General features: G+C 44.9%; 1 protein-coding gene across 1 annotated transcript in view; it reads right to left on the bottom strand.

Annotated features, from left to right (window-relative positions):
- USP14 (ubiquitin specific peptidase 14) overlaps nt 1–19230 on the bottom strand; it is a 32110-nt gene extending 12880 nt beyond the window's left edge. Inside the window, exons 1-10 of the mRNA XM_083187544.1 lie at nt 18841–19230; nt 12880–13025; nt 12093–12125; nt 6354–6458; nt 5535–5638; nt 4585–4643; nt 3667–3797; nt 1816–1896; nt 1173–1255; nt 455–569 (exon numbers count right to left, since the gene is read on the bottom strand). Coding sequence (XP_083043670.1) covers nt 455–569; nt 1173–1255; nt 1816–1896; nt 3667–3797; nt 4585–4643; nt 5535–5638; nt 6354–6458; nt 12093–12125; nt 12880–13025; nt 18841–18856 — 873 coding nt within the window. The 5' untranslated portion in view covers nt 18857–19230. The remainder of the gene's footprint in view (nt 1–454; nt 570–1172; nt 1256–1815; nt 1897–3666; nt 3798–4584; nt 4644–5534; nt 5639–6353; nt 6459–12092; nt 12126–12879; nt 13026–18840) is intronic.
- Between the last annotated feature and the right edge of the window lie 1703 nt (nt 19231–20933).

Below are 20933 nucleotides of genomic sequence, written 5' to 3'. Positions count from 1 at the left end.
CCTGCTACAGTTTTGCTAGTTGGCCAGGCTAAAACGGTTGCAGGGCATGCTGGGATGTTTAGTTCAACAGCAGCTTGGAGGGCAAAAGGTTCCGCATCCCTGTTCTAAGGCATCCAACCAGCAATCAAACCTGCTGAGAGGGCTGGTCTCAAGAATATACTTGTGGTAATAAAGGTATATTTAAGAAAACCATCTAGTTTCACATCTTTCAGTGAGGCTGTGTTAGTGGAGTAGGTTTTAATTATGCAGGAATGACATAGTTCCTTGCTATTCTCCGAAGTTTCATCATCTTTTTTTTTTATACCTCGCTGGATGGGAAACAAAATTGGCTACTACAAGCCAACAAGCTCTTAGAATGTCATGCGATGGCAGAAGGGAGACAACAAAAAGGATGGTTGGGGTAAGACATCAATCATACAGCCAATAGTAGATCATAAAAATGAGGTATTCCTACCAGTTTGAGGCCTGTGAAGAGATATTTCACTTCTTGGTTAATGAAGCAGCTGAGCTGGAGTTGGTTTTCTTTGCTTTTCGTTACTTCCTCCTCTTCAGATTCGGTACATTTCATCCTTAGTTTATCGTTAAGAAAACCACCCCTAAACTCACACAGCCAGAAACGCAGACTGTGCACTAACATACATATTATGAATGAGTTAGGGGAGAACAGTACGGTTTCACAGAATGCTGTCCACATATTCTGTTTCCATGGACAAATAATTATCTGACCCTTGTATCTCCAGATGGGAAAGGGCATTCCCTAAGTGCCTTATGGACTGTGAATGCCAGACCCCAGCGCAGTAATATTCTGATATAACATCTACCGCCCAAAGCTAGAGAATACTGCTCTGCATCGATTTATTCCTCAAGTAAAAGGGATATTAAGAAGATGTTCAGAACCGTCTGTGGTGAATATCGAGCATGGTGGGTTTATCTGAAGCTGAAACTTTACAAATGTATCGATTAGAAATGGTGCTTTGCCAGAATACCAATGACGGACTGCTTACACATGCTTTAGACATTAAAAATATAAAATATGGCACGTGATATCCAAAGTACATGTAATTTAACATTTTCAATAAAAATAAAATCCACATGTCCACAATTAAAATACACTACTCTGAATGCAACTTAGATTTCCAGGTAACATAGCGGTTTGCTTCATTAAAGGATACGATGACTCAAACTCAACGCTAAAATACTGGTCAATAAAGCTCTTCTTCTTTGGTGCAGCAGCGGCAGCAGCTCCAGAGTCAACCTAAAGGCAAAATGCATAGGCATTATGGCTGCTGGGAACGGTCTTAAGGCAATACACCAAGTGGAGTCTTACTGACCCCATATCAGGCCTAATGCAGCATGGATCACTGATCGGAGAATTTGCAAGCTGAGCAATTACTGGATGATTGCGCACAAGCAGCATTGCACATGCGTGGGGTCAATTAGTGAAAAGATATCTATAAGCATAGAAGGCGCAGTATGGTTGACCGTTAGCCAGCATTTAGTTGGCAGACACATGGCGCAATAGAAAATGCAGTGGATTGCAAGAAGAAAGCCACATCCCAGACATCAAAAAAATTAAAAGGGGGGTTAACTAAAACTATTGCCTTGGCTAAAGGACATATACTAATGTTTGCCATACGTGCTCTTCAGAGGGAAGAACACTGCTATGAAGGGGCAGCAGAAGGGATGGTTTGTAAAATACTTAATATCAAATACGAAGAGTACAACCCTAACATACACAGACAATAACCATGACCATACAATACAAGAATACTGCTGGTTCCCAAAACTTAATGCGGGGTAAATTGTTCTCGTTACCTCCATATCAGTGTCTCCTTCTGTGGCTTCTAATTTCTGCTGCAGCACCCTCATTACTTGTACCCAGCACTCATTAGCATCCTAGAAAATAAACACATTGGATGTACAAAATGAAACAAACAGAATACACAAGACAATGTATGTATGTATGTATGTATGTATATACATTATTTATTAACAGTTTCTTATATAGCGCAGCATTTTTCCGTTGCGCTTTACAAAGGGGACAGTGATACAACAAAACAGGGTATTTACAGACAGTCAAAATGTAGGAGGGTCCATACACATACACACACAGCACTCAAGCCTAACTAAGGGCCCGATTATGGCTCACTCGCAAAAGCAATAACAGTATTGCAGTATTTACCCTGCACAGAAACAAAAAACACCCAAATCTAACTCTGCACATGTTACATCTGCCCCACCTGCAGTGCAGCACATGGTTTTGTCCATTAGAGAAAGAATTTGCTTTCGCGAGTAAACCAGAATAAGTCCCCAAGTTCCATCAGTGATAAGGTGGCCATACATCAGAAAGATATTGTACCCAATCATACAATCTCAACTGATTGTAAGATGGATTGTATGCAGATTGTGTGCACATCTTATGTACATAATCATACAATCAATCAGCAGATGGATTGTATGACTGATTGTAAGATGGATTGTATGCAGATTGTGTGCACATCTTGTGTACACAATCATGCAGTAGATGGATTGTATGATCGATTGTGTGTAGATTGTGTGTCCAAAAACCACCAAGGACTGCCGGGATTTCAAGGGAAATTGTACACAATCATGAGCGCAATCGATCTTAAGATCGATCTTTCTGATGTATGGCAAGCTATAGGACAGCATTAGGAGGTCGTGCAGCAATATCTATTTTTTTTAAATCATATTCTACCACCTTCTAGAAGGTGCTAAATAAATAAGTAGAATCTGATTGGTTGCTTTGGGCAAGATCCCATCTTCAATAGAATTCCCATCTACGTAAATGTACCCCTAGGAATCATAGAGGACACTTTCCTATGGACATAAAGATGGGGATTAAGAAAGTGATTTTGCACGTAAAAAAAAAATTATATATATATATATATATATTTTTATTAATAATAAATATGAATCTGGTAAATATTGGAGGACAGCAACTTGTGCTACTGAACATTGGGAGCACTCAGGAGGTGTACACTACTTTATTAAAAATTCTGTGCAATTGAAGTGAGTGCTGGTGTCTATGGGCTTCCTGCTGGTGTGGAGAAATGTTTTACTTATATTTTTGGAATGACCCCAGCACCACGGTTTTGGATCTTCCATATTGAAGTAATCCTTACCATTTAAATTGTTAATGACTGGGGTAACTGGGATTTCTAGTATCCAAATGAAAAGCAAACTTAAATCCACTGCCAAAGTAACATGGGGAATAGCCCAAAAGCTATAAGCACATGGGAGGGCATGCATTTATCTTGTAATCACTTCCCTATGGATTGGCACTACAATGGGGGATCCTCATGCCGCCAACTATGGCTGCTAAAGCCTATTGGAATATCTTGGGGGAATTCATGCATAAAGAACTATGACTGTTTAACAATTTAGTGGGGTAGAGGAACCAGAGGCTTTAAGGGGCACAAAGCTTAGATTTTAGTAACAGATGCATCCCTCTACAGTGTGGCTGCGAGGCACACAGATGGTAATGGGGCCATACGTGGGTAATTATGAATGCAGAATAGAACACTGCCATACACAGCAAGGATGAAGCAAGACACATCTTTAACTATCAGTGCCAGCTATTTGCTTAAGCCCCTCTAAACCAGTGTCCACAACATCAGATAGTACACAGGTGACCGAGGTAATTACCTGTTGCAAGTACTGTCCTTGGTCACCTTTCTCTGCGAACTGAGGGAAGGCCATGTGCAAGAACTGGAGGAGGATGATGGGTGGAATACTGGAAGAGGTCTTATCCATAGACTCAAATAGATCTCGAAGGGCTGAAAAGAACAAATGTACAGTAGGTCACTGTGACAGTGTCCAACCAAAGTTCACAGCCCTGGTAATAACACAAATGTGGTCATTTCTAAGTTCTAAATTGTGACAGTGACTTATCTATACACAGGTAGAACAGCAATAATCCATTGTGCCGGATACCCAGTTTTGCTGGATTATGGGTACTGTCCCTGCATCGCGTCTGCCCCTCGCACCCGGTGTCCCGCCCCTCGCACCCGGTGTCCCGCCCCCCCCCCTCCCTCACAGCACGACTCCCCCACCCAACCCTGCCTAACTCTCTACCGCAGTCAGTCAGTTTCCCCAGTCTGCCAGCAGCACAGCTTCTACACACACGCCAGCAGCGCCCTTCTTCTACCCGCAGCACATCTCCCTCCCGCTGTCCTCTAAACCCTTCCAAATCCTAACTGTCCCTGACACTTGACGTATTCTGATTAAAAGAGATTCCAGACCATCAGTTGCCGGAAAATCTGTGTTGTACCTGAATAAATATATCCCAAAAACAGCATGTATGTTAATGTTCATCTCACTATGGGGCAGCTATACAGTACTAAGCTAGGGAAAGGGCAAACTACAAGCCAATAAATGCTGACATTTTCAGACAAAGCCCGTAGCATGGCAGTTAGGAGCAGATTGGCCACTACTTTATCGCTATCTGGGGCTTAGTACATCTCCCCCTTAGATTACTTCTCCAGTGACATTCTCAAAAAAAAAAAGAAGTTTTGAAATATACATTGAACATCAAGAGAAAAGACACAATGAGAAGGAGCAAACCTGCAGTAATATACTGTGCAGAGGCCATTTCACCAGATGCTCTTAAGGCTCCAGTATAACTACAATAAAAAGCAGAAAGAACGCATAAGCATCAAACACTAAAATACAGAACATAACCTTTGGGACTAGACATAACTGTATATGAAATATTAAGTAGGTCACTAATGAACATAGGCATTGCCATATAGGGTAGTATTCAATGCCGCGGCGAGCGGCCGACGAGGGGGTTAAACAGCGAGGATCGCAGAAAACCAGTGATCCTCACTGTTTAACCCCCTTCCCGGCCGCTCGCCCTATTCAACGTTCTGGGGAATCCTCGCCGTCACAGGACGGCGAGGATTACCCAAACAGGGAGACCCGCGGCTAATGCAGCGAACCCTGTGTATTTAGCAGTGAGTCTCCCTGCTTCTGGAGGCGCATACGCCAATTCCCCCTCGCTCAAAAAACAGAGCAAGGGGGAATTGGCGTATGAGGGGGGTGAGCTGAATACTGACAGGGCGAGTGATGGCAGTGAGCAGGAAGCCCTGCTCGCTGACTCCGCTCGTCCACGGCATTGAATAGACCACATAATTTTGCAGTAAACAAATAAGTAGAGAACCCCAAGTGGATGAACTTAAATCACAGCACCCAGAACAATGGGCCATGCAATAAATGCTATTAGTAAACTCTTTGCCATCCAGAAAATGTGCAATCCAAAATAAAGGCACAGATCTGAAAAACCATTTCCTTTGCAGGTAGCCAATGAGTGACTAGTGAAAAAGAAATACAAACAAACCAAAAGCCACCCGCCACTTCACAACAAGAATATTTGCCGCCATTATTTATCATATACGGGTGTAAGTGGAATGCCATCATTCTGTTTAGAAGATCCAGGTCTGTAGACAGTGACAGGCTAGGGAGCAAGGAGTCAAGCAACGCACACTTAACATTTAAGTCCTGTCTACTCGTACCGCTTAAGAGCCTCTTTTAGCTCAGGCACTGAGCGGATACACTGGACTGTGGCATTCATATAGCAGGTGTTCCCGAGGTTTGTTAACCCACAAGGCAATTCCATCTACAAGACAAGAAGATATGTACAGATAAATTATAAAATAAAAAGATTACAAAACAATAGAATCTATATAAAAAGCCATTTTAAGCAAAGCAGAAGAGCTTGAATAAAATCCACACTTCACAATGTGTCATTACCCCAATTTTTCCAAACTATGCGAAAATACAGATGTAGCTACAATCAACCATCCCATTATATGTCCGCATGGCAGCATGAATGGCGCAATTAGTATGCCCGCAGATGAGACAGACACACGCATGTGTACGACCCTGCAGGTCTTGAATTCCATTGTAATTACTATGCATAATATGATAAAAGGCAGAAAACATGTGAAACAAGCTATGTGCATAAAATAAATTCCTTATGCGTAATGGTCTGGATTCAGGTGTGGTTGAATTGTGCATCTCCGCTGCTTACTTGGCAGCAATGTAGTACAGATATGGTTATGTAGCAGCAATAAGTAGACACCTCCTGGAGGCACTTGTGATCCAGTGCTGCGTGCAATTGTAATTCTAGCTTAGCATCAGATCACCAGTGACACCTTGGACCAAATACGTAACCCATGGGGGTCATACAATCTGGATGCCGCACCTAATTAACCCAGAACTCCCCCAAAATAGAGTCCATCGCTGCCCCCCAAAGAGCTGCAGATTGTCAACCCTGTTTTTTTTTTACCAATTTCAACATGTAATAAAGCCAACTCGCAGCTATAACTCACAGCTGAGGCCAATTGTTCCTCCGTCATATCTTCTACAAAAACCGGTCTCACTGCAGGTTCCTCAGGAAGAGCCTCTGCCGATCCCATCATTAACAAGCTCATGCCCTAGACGTCAATGGACACAGAGATTGCACAATCAGAGAACGTCTACCAATATTCTACAGTACATTAAAGAGATTTATTTTAATTGCAAGACACTTTAAAAATAGGGTAGTATGGTAAAGAGTCCAAAAAAGATTACATGTCTATTTTTTGTGATAATCTTTAAAAAACAACCATAAATGATCTACTGCTTTTCAACATTAATTCACAGAACTAGAACATGAACATGCAAACAGAAAGTACTTGAGTGCTGATGTATTTCAGTGGATCGAATTTTCAAGGTATGTACTCCCAAAAATGGCATTTTTGGTCTTAAGCCAGCCATACATCTACAGATCGATTGTCAGATCTGGCTGGTTGGAAAAAAATCCTGGTAATGGATGAGAGCAAATTACAGTTGACCATTTGCTTTGAAATGCTGGAAAACTGCCATTCAGATACTACCAGGTTTTTGTTCCATCCAGCCAGTCTGACAATCCATCTGTAGATGTATGGCCAGCTTTACCTGTAAAATTGTTTTTTTCTGAAGCAATGGTGGATGCTGGGACTAGGATTATGCTGGTCTAGAGAACCCGGGCACCAAGGAAAGAAATTCTTGAAGAAGTGCAGCCTGTTCTCAGGAATCAGTTATTGGAACAAGCGGTGGAGTAACATAAAGGAAGAGTAACACGCAAACAGGAACACACATTCAGCACATGCATACACTTGCTGACAGTGTCCCTAGGCAACCCTGCACTACAAAGGAGCGTTAAGATGGGTGGACCTCCCAAATCAGTCCCTTTAAGGGTGGGAACACTCCCGAGATGCACTTAAGACACCTTGCCAGAAAGCAGTATCTGCCAAGGCAAAGGTGTCAAACTTGATCAACTTGTGCGCACAGGATCACATAGCTGCCCTGCAAAGATGCTGAGCGCATTGCCCAGGACGTGCCCACCAATCTAGTAGAGAGGTCCCTCACAGAAACCAGCTTCCTAGCCTGATGGATGGCTAAAGCGCCAAAGTCTGCTTTGATGCCGACCAGCCTCTCTTATGGGCATCAGAGGAAAAACAACAAGTTTTTTTTTTTAAGAAAGGGGGCAGTCCTGCGACCATAAAAAACATATTTAAAATTCGCCCTTACCTTACACAAGACACTGCAAAAACTCTAATCCATGCTCTCATCATCTCACGCATTGATTATTGCAATAGTCTCCTTATTGGCCTTCCCCAATACAGACTCTCACCACTACAGTCCATTATGAATGCAGCTGCAAGGCTAATCTTCCTAGCCAGACGTTCATCGTCTGCAAAGCTACTCTGTCAGTCACTTCATTGGTTACCTGTATTCTACCGTATTCAATACAAAATGATTTTACTTACATACAAAGCCATAAACCAAACTACACCAACATACATATCTTCTCTTATCTCAAAATATCATCCAACCCGACCTCTACGCTCCTCCCAAGATCTGCGTCTCTCATCCACACTCATTACTCGCTCCCATTCCCGACTGCAGGACTTTCTTCGGGCTGCACCCACTCTGTGGAATGCCCTCCCAAGCACAATAAGACTCTCCCCCAGTCTCCAAACCTATAAGCGTTCCCTGAAGACTCATCTCTTCAGGCAAGCTTATCAAATTCCAGAACCAGTCATAGAACCTTGCATTCTGGTGGAATCGATGCAATAAAGAATACAGTATCTATCCTTATGTATCAATGCCTATTTCCCTATAGATTGTAAGCTTGCGAGCAGGGTCCTCCTACATTTTGACTGTCTGTAAATACCCTGTTTTGTTGTATCACTGTCTGCTATTGTAAAGCGCAACGGAATATGCTGCGCTATATAAGAAACTGTTAATAAATAAATAAAATAAATAAATACGCTGCTCCCTAACCACATCCAATGTCGCCAATGAATATGAAGAGAAAGAAACAGATGCGTTTGGAGCAAAAGTTGGCAGACACCACCTTTGGAATATCTTCCTAACGAGTGTGTAATCCACCCTACCTTCATAGAACACCAGAAATTGTGAACAATGGCCACCAAACCAGACACCCTGCGGGCAGATGCAGTGGTCAGTAGGAATATTTTTTCCATGTGAACCACAGGAGATCAACAGATTCCAACGACTTCCTTGAAGCTTTCGGAGCACGAGGGGCAACTCTCAGGGCTGCCATGGAGGAAGGACTGGAGGTTGTAAGTGTAACACTTCCTGTAAGGTGGTGTGAATAGTGGACAAGGCCAACACTCGCCATTGAAAAAAAAAAAAGAACAGAGGGGGGGAGGCGGGGAGCCAACACTCATGAGAGCAGTAGACCTTTGGAATGTAGTGCTGCATTTCACACCACTGAAAATATATTACCACTAAATTACCATGATTTAGGCATGCAACAGCAGTCGCATTGGCCGTCTGGACCTTGACTGGCCAGGCGTGGAGTAACATGCCTTCCTGACAGAGAGCTCAGAAGATGGCCCTTAATTACAGACTGCTCATGGACAGGTGAAAGAGTCCTCCAATGACCCTGAATGGATTTGCCCTGTACCACCGCTCCCCAGACCCGAAGGCTAGAATTTTTTAGTCAACAGAACCCAATTGTGTGTGGAAAAGGAGCGTCCCATGCTTAGGTGGGACAGCTTGAGCCACCACAGGAGGGAAAAGTGAACCTCGTGGGATATGTCTGCGACCTGAGGTAGAAGGGTGAGCGACTCCATTGTCAAAGTTGCAACTGTCTGGAATCAAACTGAACGCATTCCCCAATTTCAAATGAGGATACCAGTTTTCCCAAACACCCGCATACAGAGATTAGAGGAGACTCTGTGGCGTTTGAGGAAAGACTGAACCGTGTGTTGAAATTCTGACCTCTTTTTCTCTGGAAGGAAGACCCTCAGGGCCACCATGTCCAACAGGGAACCCTGGGGTCTGGGATAGCAGTTGTCCATGTAAGGGTGAATACAGACTCCCTGTTGGTGAAGAGTTGCCGCCATGACCGTCATCTCCTTTGTGAAGACACAAGGTGCTGTGGACAGGCTGAATGGAAGTGCCCGGAACTGAAAGGGACAGCCTCCCACTGCAAATCAAAAGGAACTGCTGGTAAACTTGGCAAATCGGAATATGGAGGAAGGCGTCCTGTATGTCCAGAGATGCCATTAGGTCACCCAGTTCCAATGAAAGTAGTATGGATCCATGCTGAATCTCGGCACCTGTAAGAACAGATTCAGCTGTTTGACATGGACAATGGGTTGGAAGGATCCGCTGGGGCTTCTGTTGGAATAAAAACCATGTCCTCTTTGTGAAATAGGAACTGGGGATATCCCTTCCGACTGCAAAAGACAGGATGGCAGGAGCTATGAAAAGACATGATGGCAGTAGCCTTGACAACATCTGCCGGTAGACTGGTTGTGAAAAATTGTGTTAGTGGATGCTTTCCAAAGGATAGGGTGTAACACTCGGACACAATTTCTAAGTGTCTAAAATAAAAACAGACTCAAGGTCCCACTGGTAACTTCCAACAGAGTGGTGTCATGGGTAAAGACCTTCAAATTCCTTGGGACAAAAATCTCTCACAACCTCAGATGGGAACCCAACATAACTTCCATTGTCAAAAAGGCCCAACAGCAGCTGTTCTTCCTGAGGCAACTGAAAAAATTAAACATTCTGCAGGAGCTGCTGCAGCTCTTTTAAATTGCTATTGTGGAGCCCGTTCTATGCTCCTCTATTACAATCTGGTATGGAGGGGCCAATGAATCTGACAAACGAAGCCTGCAAAGAGTGGTGAGGACAGCAGAGAGGATTATTGGGACGGACCTCGCCCCTGTAAGGGAACAATACTTAAGTAGGGTCAAGAAGCGAGCGGAGAAGATTGTGGTGGACAAACTTCACCCTGGCCATAACTTGTTTGATATTCTCCCATCAGGTAGACGCTTCAGGTCCATTCCTGCCAAGTCGTCACGGCCCGCAAAAAGCTTCTTCCCAACAGCTATTGAACAATGTACTGTAAGATACTGCTAATCTAAACACCTAACTGCTCTATCTAACCTTGCAGATTATAACATGTGAATTGACATTTGTATGCGCAACTGATGCTATGCATGTATGTCCTGTTATCCCTCTTGTACCATGCTTGAAGCTGCACTGTATCCACAAAGAATTCCTAGTATACGAGAGTATACATGGCCAATAAAGGGATTCTGAACTCATGTTACTGAAGCTAATAATAAAGTTAGGCAGTAAGCATATAGTGATATATGAAAAAAATAAATGTAGAAGCAAGTAAATATACTTCTATAAATAAAAGATAGGCACTATGGACTAAAAACAAGCACAAAAGAGTGAGGTGAGGGTAGTCTAAACCTGACAATAGGACAGTGGAGGCACAAGGGCACACTGGTCCGCTGAGCTGTGAGGAGATCACAAGATGACCACAGAGGGAGGAGATTTGTCCCCAAGGTGGGAAACCCTAGACCAGGATGCAGCCAACAGGACAGGGGCGAGACTACAGAGTCCACATCACACCCTCCTGGGACCCCAAGGACATGCCATAATGGCACGAAGTGGCCTAAAAAATGCCCTGGTGGTCTAGTGGATGCTCAGAAATGACTGAGCGTGGCCAGGTCCGCTGGTGCTAGCCACATTACCGGGTATCCGTGAACAGAGACCTGTCCCAGCTATGGCTTCCTCCACCGGCCGTTGGGAGAGAAAGTCAGTAGCCATGCAGCATGACATGGCATTGACAGCCCAAATTGTTAAAGAAAAACGAATGTTAAAGATTATCATTATGAGGGAGGAGAAGCCATGGGTTGAAAAAGTTAGTAGTAATAAACCAGCTACTTGCACTCTTTTAGGGTATTGAGAAATATATGAGGGGTGTGAACAGTCTCGGGTCCACCTGCCTGAGAATAATTGTTCTGCTACCACACTATGTAGGGGTAAAAGATGAAGGGATTACTGTATGCATTGAGTAGAAATATTTTGGACCGTGTATCGGGGTCCAACGTGGATATGTAGTAATCCCATTTGCAGTGAAAACATTTGCTGCCTTGGAATGTGGTAAGGGATATGGCCTTACAGTCACAGTACAATCATTGAAGAAGCATCTTATGTAATGCTGATAGGTTAGGTGCAGATTTGGACACCCAATGCTTTAGGATGAGCTTCTTGGCAACAGTGAACAACACACTGAAGAAGGGATATAGGTGCTTAATATTATTCGATATATGGTCCCAACTACTAAAATTTATGCATATATAAACCATGGGGGACGGTGTTAGAGATAAGGAAAAAGCATTATTCAAAAAGGAGAATATCTTATTCCAGAACCTACGTACCTTATAACAGTCCCAGAAACAGTGAAAGAAGGATGCTCGTGTCTTACTGCATTTGGGGCAGCGGTCGTCAGCAGGAGGAGTAAAATATGCCCTGATCGCGGGAGGCAGATACGCTCTATGAATAGATCTAAAATGCACCTCCTGCAGGGATGCAGGTCACAGTACTTATATAATGGAGGTATAGCGGACACATAAGGAATCTGCGGAAGTTACCTCTGGTATATCCGCCTTCCATTTTTCTACCCCCTGCCCCCCGCCCCCCTGGTGATCAGCACCCTGCCCTAACATTAAATTACATGTTACTGCAGGAGAAAGGTTTTAAGCACTTACAGTTTTTATTTTGAGATTACCCCAATCGTCATCCTGTGATAGGAAAACAAAAAAACAATGCGTTAATAGTATTTAAAGTTAACAAATTGACACAACTACATACAATCATATCATTGTATTATGACATGCACAATTTTGGAGTTCCTCCAGGGTAGCAAACACATGGGTAGATGTATGAAGCAGTGATAAGGGAGGAGAAGTGACCCATGGTAACCAATCGGCACTGAACACCTAACAGCTGATTGGTTGCCATGGGCCACTTCTCCCTTATAACTGCTTCATAGATCTACCACAGTGGGCGCAAAGTTACATAAGTACCTCATGTGCGAATAGAATAGGGGATTTCTTTCCCTGTGTACCTGCAATGTGCACATGTGGAATATTATACCCCTTTCACACCAGAAGCAAAATACCGGGTTAAAGATTTTCCACATGGGAATTTGCTGAAAAACCCAATTTTCAGCAAATTCCAACCCTGCTCTTGACCTGGGTCGAAGTGCCGGGATTTAAGACCCATGTTGACCCTTTCACACCACAGAAAAATCTGAGTTTTCAGCAAAATCCCAGGTTGAAAAGCTTTAACCCGGTAATTTGCGGGTGGCGTAAATTGGGGTCAGGCTGCACCTGGCAAAATGACACGGCACGCAAAAATCTTGGGTAATTGACAGGTGGATTATGTGAAAGAGGTATCATTTAAATAAAGTTCCACATTAAAAAAAAGCTGTGACTAATGAACACACATAAAAATGAAGAGAATATTTGTATAGTATCTTTGGTATATTCATACCTTTAAAGTTCCTCCTTTAACCATCACTTTCTGCCTGTCCGGCTGCACCCCAGTGAGAGCAAAAAGCTGGGCCTTGAAAACCATCGGTGGCTCCTCAGTGTTCAGCTCCACATTATCAAACTTCTCCTTTCCCCACTTTACATTTACTAATAATAAAGAGCAGCAGAGTTAGTACCAGTGAGGGACCGATATTGCTAAATGCCATGGAAATATACACTAAGGAAGTCCCAGAAAACACCTCTGCTAATAGCAGATTTTAGATTCCACAATATTAAGAAAATGAACAGTACTAAAATAAAAAATAAATTAAAAAAAATGCGTGAAACTATTTTTTGTATTTAAAATAAAAAAGCAGTAAGCAGAATATAGTAAAATAGCATATACAGATATAGTGTTCACTCTAGGAGTGACAGCAGGCAGGGCGCTGGGGGGGGCGGACCGGGCACACCGACGTCACAGCTGGGGGCGTGCCCGGGCCGCCGATCTCATGAAAGGGGCGTGTCCGGGCTGCCGCCTTTGTCAAAGGGGGCGGCCCGGCTCCTCTGAAGCCACCGTACTGCCGGGCATCGCGTCTGCGGCGACGCTGGGCTTCCCCGTGAGGCTGTTTTAGCGGGGCGCTGTGAGAGGGGCAGGGCGCATTTTGCCCTTTAAAAATCAGACAGGGCTCAGCGGATATGTCCTCATACGTCTTTGCTGCAGTCACGCCAAAAAGCACCTCTTGGCAGGCCAGGTCACGTGAGAATCTTCTAGGGTTGAAAAAGTGTGATGAAACTAGAGGGCTCAAGTAGAATATGCTGATTAATGTGATATATGACACTTATACCACATTCACACCAGCCATATTTCCCGGGTTGGCCCCGGTAACAACCCGGGTATAGTGCTGATGTGAAAGGGTCCCAGGCCAAAATCCCCAGGCCCCAAGATTTCAACCTTGCCATCTACTAGGGTTGCTCTCTGGACCTTCCCGGGGTACTGGTCAGTATGAATGGTGCAGGGACATGCCCCCTCCTTCCCATGTTCCACTGCAGATTCTGATTGACTATGCAGGGCACCTTCTGTTCTGATTTTTCAGAGGCGTCACACAGCGAGGAAGATACTGTGCAAGCTCTGTAGCACAACAGATCCCAGCAGTGCTTTTTAACATCTGCACTGTGTTGGACAAATGATGAGGTGAGGGAGCATCTAAACAGAGGGGAAGAGGAGATCCGGCACCAGATTATAGGTATCGAGAAGATCCTCAATGCCTGCAATTTAACAAGAGATACCTGAAGTTAACAGAGCAGCATGGGAAGTGGCGAACCACCCATGCCAGTCATCTCACCCTGCATGGGGTATTGCGGCTAGGTGCCTGATTCAGACCTGAGCGCATAGCTGTGAATTCACACAGCGGCTAATTATCAATGTACTGTGCATGCTTATGGGCCGCGATGCGTGCGTGCGATGCCCAGCTGCGATCAAGTCCTACCAATCTTTCTGTTCACCTTTCGTACACGAGTGTCAGGGAGTGGATGTTTGGGTGTGGGAACCGACCGTTTCATGGGAGTGTTAACAAAAACTCATGGCGTTCTGAAAAAGACGCTGGGAGTGTCAGGGAAACTTGCCCTATTAGATAAAATCAAGACATGGGCCATGTTTTTCACACCAGATGTTTCTTTGTAGCTAATTGAATACTGACCATATTCTTAAGGCTGTGGGAGGTGTGTTTATACAGTAATCAGCAAAACAACCACAATATAGTAATTTATATGCTAACAAAGTGGTTCTCAAACTGTGTGCTGTGGCACCCTGGGGTGCCTCGGGACACTGTAATGGTGCCACAAGTTGGTGTCCCTCACCACATAACTGAACCGAAGGATGACACAAACACAATCTATTTATGTTTTCTACATATTCTTAATCTAAGGGTCTGATACTTTAGAGTGCAGTGAATCAAAAAAGATTGGGAGCCACTGAACTAACAAAATCTAATGAGAGATGGAAATTAGTATTTCCAGTGGACGGATTCACACCAAATCACAAGTCAAAGTGTAAAAATTAAAGTAGAGTTCACTCTGCAGTAGCAACATTGTGCTCCAAAGCCACCAAGAATGGTACTTGTTTCCTAGCACGGCCACAAATCTTGGCCATCGGGGGTAATTTGAGTGGCCTGCGACGCGACCGACGCGATGCCCCCGATTTTTCCATTGAAAACAGTGAAAAAACGGGTCGGTCGCGTCGTGTGCACCTAAAAATGCTTAAATGGTCCAGACGCGATGCCCCCGATTTCCCCATAGGGAACAATGTTAAATGCTTCAATTTACCCGCGATGACCACGATTTCCCATAGGAAACAATGTTAAATGGATCAATGTACCCAAATCAGCATAGGAACAATAGTAAATGGGCCAAAAACACCCCTGAACATTGAAATGTCCCCCCAAAAGTAGTTCACGCCATCCCACCATCAACATGAACCCGAAGCGTGGCGAGCGGCGGCGGTGGCGCGAGGGGCGGCGGTACGCGTCCTCCGACCTTTTCATGCCCTACTATCCACTAGGGCGTGGAGTGAGAATAGAATAGTGTGGCGAGCGCAGCGAGCCCGAAGTGTGGCGAGCCCCGCGAGGGGACGCGGATACCTTCACAGGTAAACGCGTCCCTTCGCGGGCTTCCCAGGTGTCCGCGTCGCCATGGACACCTGGGAAGCCCGCGAGGGGACGCGTATAACTGTGAAGGTATCCGCGTCCGCTCGCCACGCTTCGGGCTCGGTGGCTCGCCACACTATTCTATTCTCACTCCACGCCCTAGTGGATAGTAGGGCATGAAAAGGTCGGAGGACGCGTACCGCTGCGCTCGCCACGCTTCGGGTTCACGTTGATGGCGGGGTGGCGTCAACTACTTTTGGGGGGACATTTCAATGTTCAGGGGTGTTTTTGGCCCATTTACTATTGTTCCTATGATAATTTGGCTAAATTGAGCCATTTCACATTGTTTCCTATGGGAAATCGTGGTCATCGCGGGTAAATTGAGGCATTTAACATTGTTCTCTATGGGGAAATCGCGGGCCCATCGCACCCGATTTTTTAGCGGCCGCGATGGCCCCGATTTTACCCCCGATGACCGCGCTAGGAAACAAGTACCCCAAGAACTCCTGATGTGTGCTTCAGATTAAATAGCTCCTGGCACAGTCTATCAATTAGCCATGCTGTAAACCCCTAGCTTAAAGGTGGCCATACACACGCAGATTTATCTGCAGATCTGTCTGGTTGGAACAAAAACCTGGTTATGGATGAGGGCAAATGACCGTTGACCATTTGCTTGGAAATGCTGGAAAACTGACAAACTGTCACACATCCATAACCATTTTTGTTCCAACCAGCCAGATCTGCAGATAAATCTTACTAGTGTATGGGCACCTTTAGGCGTGCTACTGCATCTCCTGATTTAAGTGCTGTGTTCAATGAAGACAGTTACATACCTCCAGGCACTATTCAACACACATCACTTAATTGAATTGCTCCAATTGCAAGCAGGGAAAACCCTCTGATTACAAACTGGCAGTGTCATCCAAATTGTGAAAGTCATAACCACCACAGATCACACCCCAAAACCAAACGTGATTCCTGCAGACATTTTTCCTTAGAGGTGCCACAGATAAACAATAGGAACTTAAATACAAATGTGCCAATATGACTGATGAAAACTCGTCTGGGGCAATGAAATTGTTTATTGTGCCCGACGTCTTCTGATTATGAAAAATTGAATAGATGTAACTAATGTTTTATCCTCATCTATGTCTTGTTGGTCATACTGGGCTTCACTTGTGTCTCAGGTTTTGGTTCCTGCTAATAATCCAGTGACTACAATAAGTAAAATAACGTTGATACTAAATAAAAGAGGACGTTTGTTGGAGACCTATCTGGTCTATACAGTACTAAGATAGTCATATTAAGATTGAACGCACAAGACCTGTGTGTATAGGTAGTCATTTCATCTCATTTGTATTCGGTCATAAGCAAGTACAGTACAAAACCAACATACAGCAATCCTATTCATTTTGTGAGCAAACAAGTATTTATATATTTGCTAGATGAAAGTTAAGACAGAAGGCCAGACAAGTTCCGGATAATTATTTCTAGCTGACAGTGATATGCATCATTTTCATGAATAGTACGTTAGACCACAAATGAATGCCTAGCCTGCGTGTATAGGACAGAGCCACATTACGTGTATAGATAAATGCAACAGAGGTGTCAAAAAAGTTTCCTAGCCACAGAATTCAGCTGACATGTGCAAAGTAGAGACATTCCAGCCGTCTGACAAAACTTGCAGTCTATTAAAAGAGGGATGCAACTTACTGGCCAGTAAAACAATATATACACATTACAGATATGAACAATTTTAGCAGCAGAATGAAATAAGTACCCATCAGTATGCTATCTGGCCAGTTTCTTACAATAGCTGAGCTGCAAATGAAAGTTCACATATGGGGATTTCAGAATAATCCCCTGAAAATATTATACATTTCTTAAAAGGAAAAATGTTATTTAAGCAAAACAAGTATACATTGGACCTCAACACATTTCTGCACAGTAACTTATTACCTCAGTGATCCGTAGACAAAGCAAAATAGCAATATTTAACCCGGATACATAATTCTACATAGTCCAGAGTAATCTCGATGATTTATAAACATTGAAGCACATCACACGTACTCACTGGAATTTATATGTATTGCTGTGTCATATCATTTAACCCCAGTGAACTTTACAAACAGCTATGAAGTAACATGTAACTTTAGTGATCCATACGCATTGCAGCATGGTAACCCCAAGTGATCCATACGCATTGCAGCACGGTAACCCCAAGTGATCCATACGCATTGCAGCACAGTAACCCCAAGAGTACTATTTGCTTTGCTGCTCAGTAACCCCAAGTGATCTCTACGCATTGCTGTGCAGTAACCCCAAGTGATCTCTACGCATTGCTGTGCAGTAACCCCAAGTGATCTCTACTATTGTAAAGCGCAAGGAACCTGCTGCGCTATATATAATGTGGGGTACACACCAGGACGATTTGGCCGAAAATTAGCCAATTTAAATACAATCTCGACTGATTGTATGTAAATTGCCCATGTTTTGGGCCATTTCACTGCCGTTTGGATGCGATCCCGATCCGATGTGTGGACCTGCGGGTCGTTAGGTCTTTTCTGAGATCCTACCTGCAGCAAGTAGGATCTGAGAAATGATAATTGTAGTGGGTGCGGGTCGCGATCACACAGGTGCCTTTTCTGTGCGGGTCGGCGGCTCCGTCAGCTCGTATGTTCCTCACGAGCAGCATCGTGCTGGTGTGTACCCAGCATAAGAAACTATAAATAAAAGCTCTACGCATTGCTGTGCAGTAACCCCAAGTGATCTCTACGCAATGTTGCGCTGTAACCCCAAGTGATCTCTACGCAATGCTGCGCTGTAACCCCAAGTGATCTCTACACAATGCTGCGCTGTAACCCCAAGTGATCTCTACACAATGCTGCGCTGTAACCCCAAGTGATCTCAACACAATGCTGCGCTGTAACCCCAAGTGATCTCTACGCATTGCTGCCCAGTAACCCAAAGTGATCTATACACATTGCTGCCCAGTAACCCAAAGTGATCTCTACGCATTGCTGCCCAATAATCCCAGTGATCTATACACATTGCTGCTTAATAAACCCAGTGATCAGTACAAATAGCTGCCCAATAATCCCAGTGATCTATACACATTGCTGCCCAGTGAACTATACATATGGCTACCCACTATCATGTAAACCCCATTATGCTACACTGACTTTTCGCAGCGTAACGCAGCCACCTGTAGCCTGTGACGTGCAGCGCGGTAACAGATATCCTCAGTGAGACACGGCCATTGCTGCCGCACACAACTAGTATGCCCCACGTAAATGATGTGAAGTGCACCGAATGGACCAGTAGCTATGGGTCTACGATACCTGAGTACACGGGCATGGTGCGTGTTAGGGGCGCACAAACAGCTCGCCTAGCAGCAGCTTTCTCCCAGTCTCATTCAAACAGGGCCCCGCACGACAGTGACGCTGCGAAATCACACGCTACACCGTCAGTCCAGCCAATCGCCCTGCGCCTCCAGACAGCCTCTCCAATCAGGGACCAGTCGGGTGATATCGCAGCCAATCAGACGTGACGATTCTGACAGCCCTGCCAGTCAGGGTAAACTTTCATCTTACAGTAACCCGGAAGTTTAACCTCCACACTTCCGCATGAGTGACATGTGTGGCCAGAGCGCCGCAGTATGCTTCAGAGAATGTGGTTACTGGTTGCGCAAGTACTTCAGGACTCTTCGTTTTCCGCTGCCCGTCATTGGCGGATACAGTACATACGCCTGACAATCCCGCTCTGAATGATGTAGCCTTTGCTGCGTAGTCTGTAAATTACCGATTAACAGAAAAGTGAAAGGATGTATGTGGCCACAGCGCCTCCTACCGGAGGAGGGCTTAGGTGCATGTAGGAAACGGTTATAGTGGTATTCCTTAGTTTTCTTTTTATGTTATTTTTATTTTATATAGACATAGGGGTCTATCATATTAGCTCCTACATGTTTTAACACTGGCAACAGCACCCGAATCAAGCCGATCTCACAGCCTCTGCTGGGCTAAAATTGCTCACAACCCTATGGAGGTGCAAGCGCTTTTAGGCGAATTCTGTCTGCCGCAAAGTGCGCCCAATGCGGTGATTATTTGTACTCGTGAATCATCCGCACCTAATAGAATCGTCACCATAGTTATTAGTGCAGTTATTTAATCATATAACTTATTTTGTAGTTTCTTGGTAGTTCTTTCTATTTCTGGCTATTGGACTGAGCAGGTGCACCTGGCGAGCTCTCCCAAGATCATCTGGACTTACCTGGTTAGCCCCTACCGCAGGGCTCGACAAATTTCTTACAAATCTAGAAGCCAGGATGAAAATGTAGGAGCCAGATAAACTTATAACAGTGACAGTCTCGCCGAAGGTGTGCACCAAAAATGTCCATTACATATACCACACGCCATAATATTCATTACATATAATACCACATGCCGGAATTTACATATGCCACATAAGTTTTGCTTACCTACATTCTCTTTGCTATGGGTTTCATGCTTGATGCCAGGGGTTAACATGCTCAGCCAGGGGTAAATGCTTGTTGCTGTGTGGTTACCATGCTCTGCCACTATGGGGTTAACTTGGTGTCCCACTATGGGGTTAACCTGGTGTGCCACTGTGGGGTTAACTTGGTGCCCCACTATGGGATTAACTTGGTGTGCCACTGTGGGGTTAACTTGGTGTGCCACTATGGGGTTAACTTGGTGTGCCACTATGTATTTCTCCTGCAGGCAGGAGATGAGTGGGGGTATCATGCTGCTGCGCCGGCGGGACTGCTGGGTGGGGGTGGCCGCAATGGCTTTCAGCAAGGTGACAGCGGCGGCTCCAGCAACCGCAGCGCTGAACATAGACCGCAGCTACTAGTATGATGAGCCCTGTGCAGGGAGCGGGAGAGCCGGCACCCGAGTAGTGCACAATGAGGAGCATTGGAGCTGGAGACCAGGGCAGTTGAAGGCCCCCGTATCACAGCAGGTACAGCGGGGCTATGTTAAACCTCGCACCAGATCAGAGCCAATCAGGAGCCGAGTTACCACTGCCGCTCCTGATTGGCTCCCAAACCACTCACCGCGACGGACCTGCTCTTGCCCCTCTCTCTGGCTCTTATACAGCCAGTGGGAGGGGGTGTTGACGACCGCACCACAGGGCACAAGCCCACCCGGCCAAGACAAGATTCTGCTTCCTCCCGCAAAAAATCTGGTCGCCAGGGAGCAGAATCTGGTCCCCCTGGCGACCGGGGTTTGTTGAGCCCTGCCCTTCAATCTGCTTCTCCCTCCACCTGCCCGCTCGATCCTATCCCCTCCAATATTATCCGTCGTCTCAGTCCTTCAGTCTGCTCTCACCTGGCTCACCTCTTTAATCTTTCCCTATCCTCTGAGATCTTTCCTTCCTCCTTCAAACACGCTCTTGTCTCCCCAATTCTCAAAAA

This window comes from Crinia signifera, chromosome 5 (genome assembly GCF_055691185.1).
Source record: "Crinia signifera chromosome 5, ASM5569118v1, whole genome shotgun sequence".
Classification (NCBI taxonomy): Eukaryota; Metazoa; Chordata; class Amphibia; order Anura; family Myobatrachidae; genus Crinia; species Crinia signifera.
This window is presented reverse-complemented; position numbering and strand designations above follow the sequence as displayed.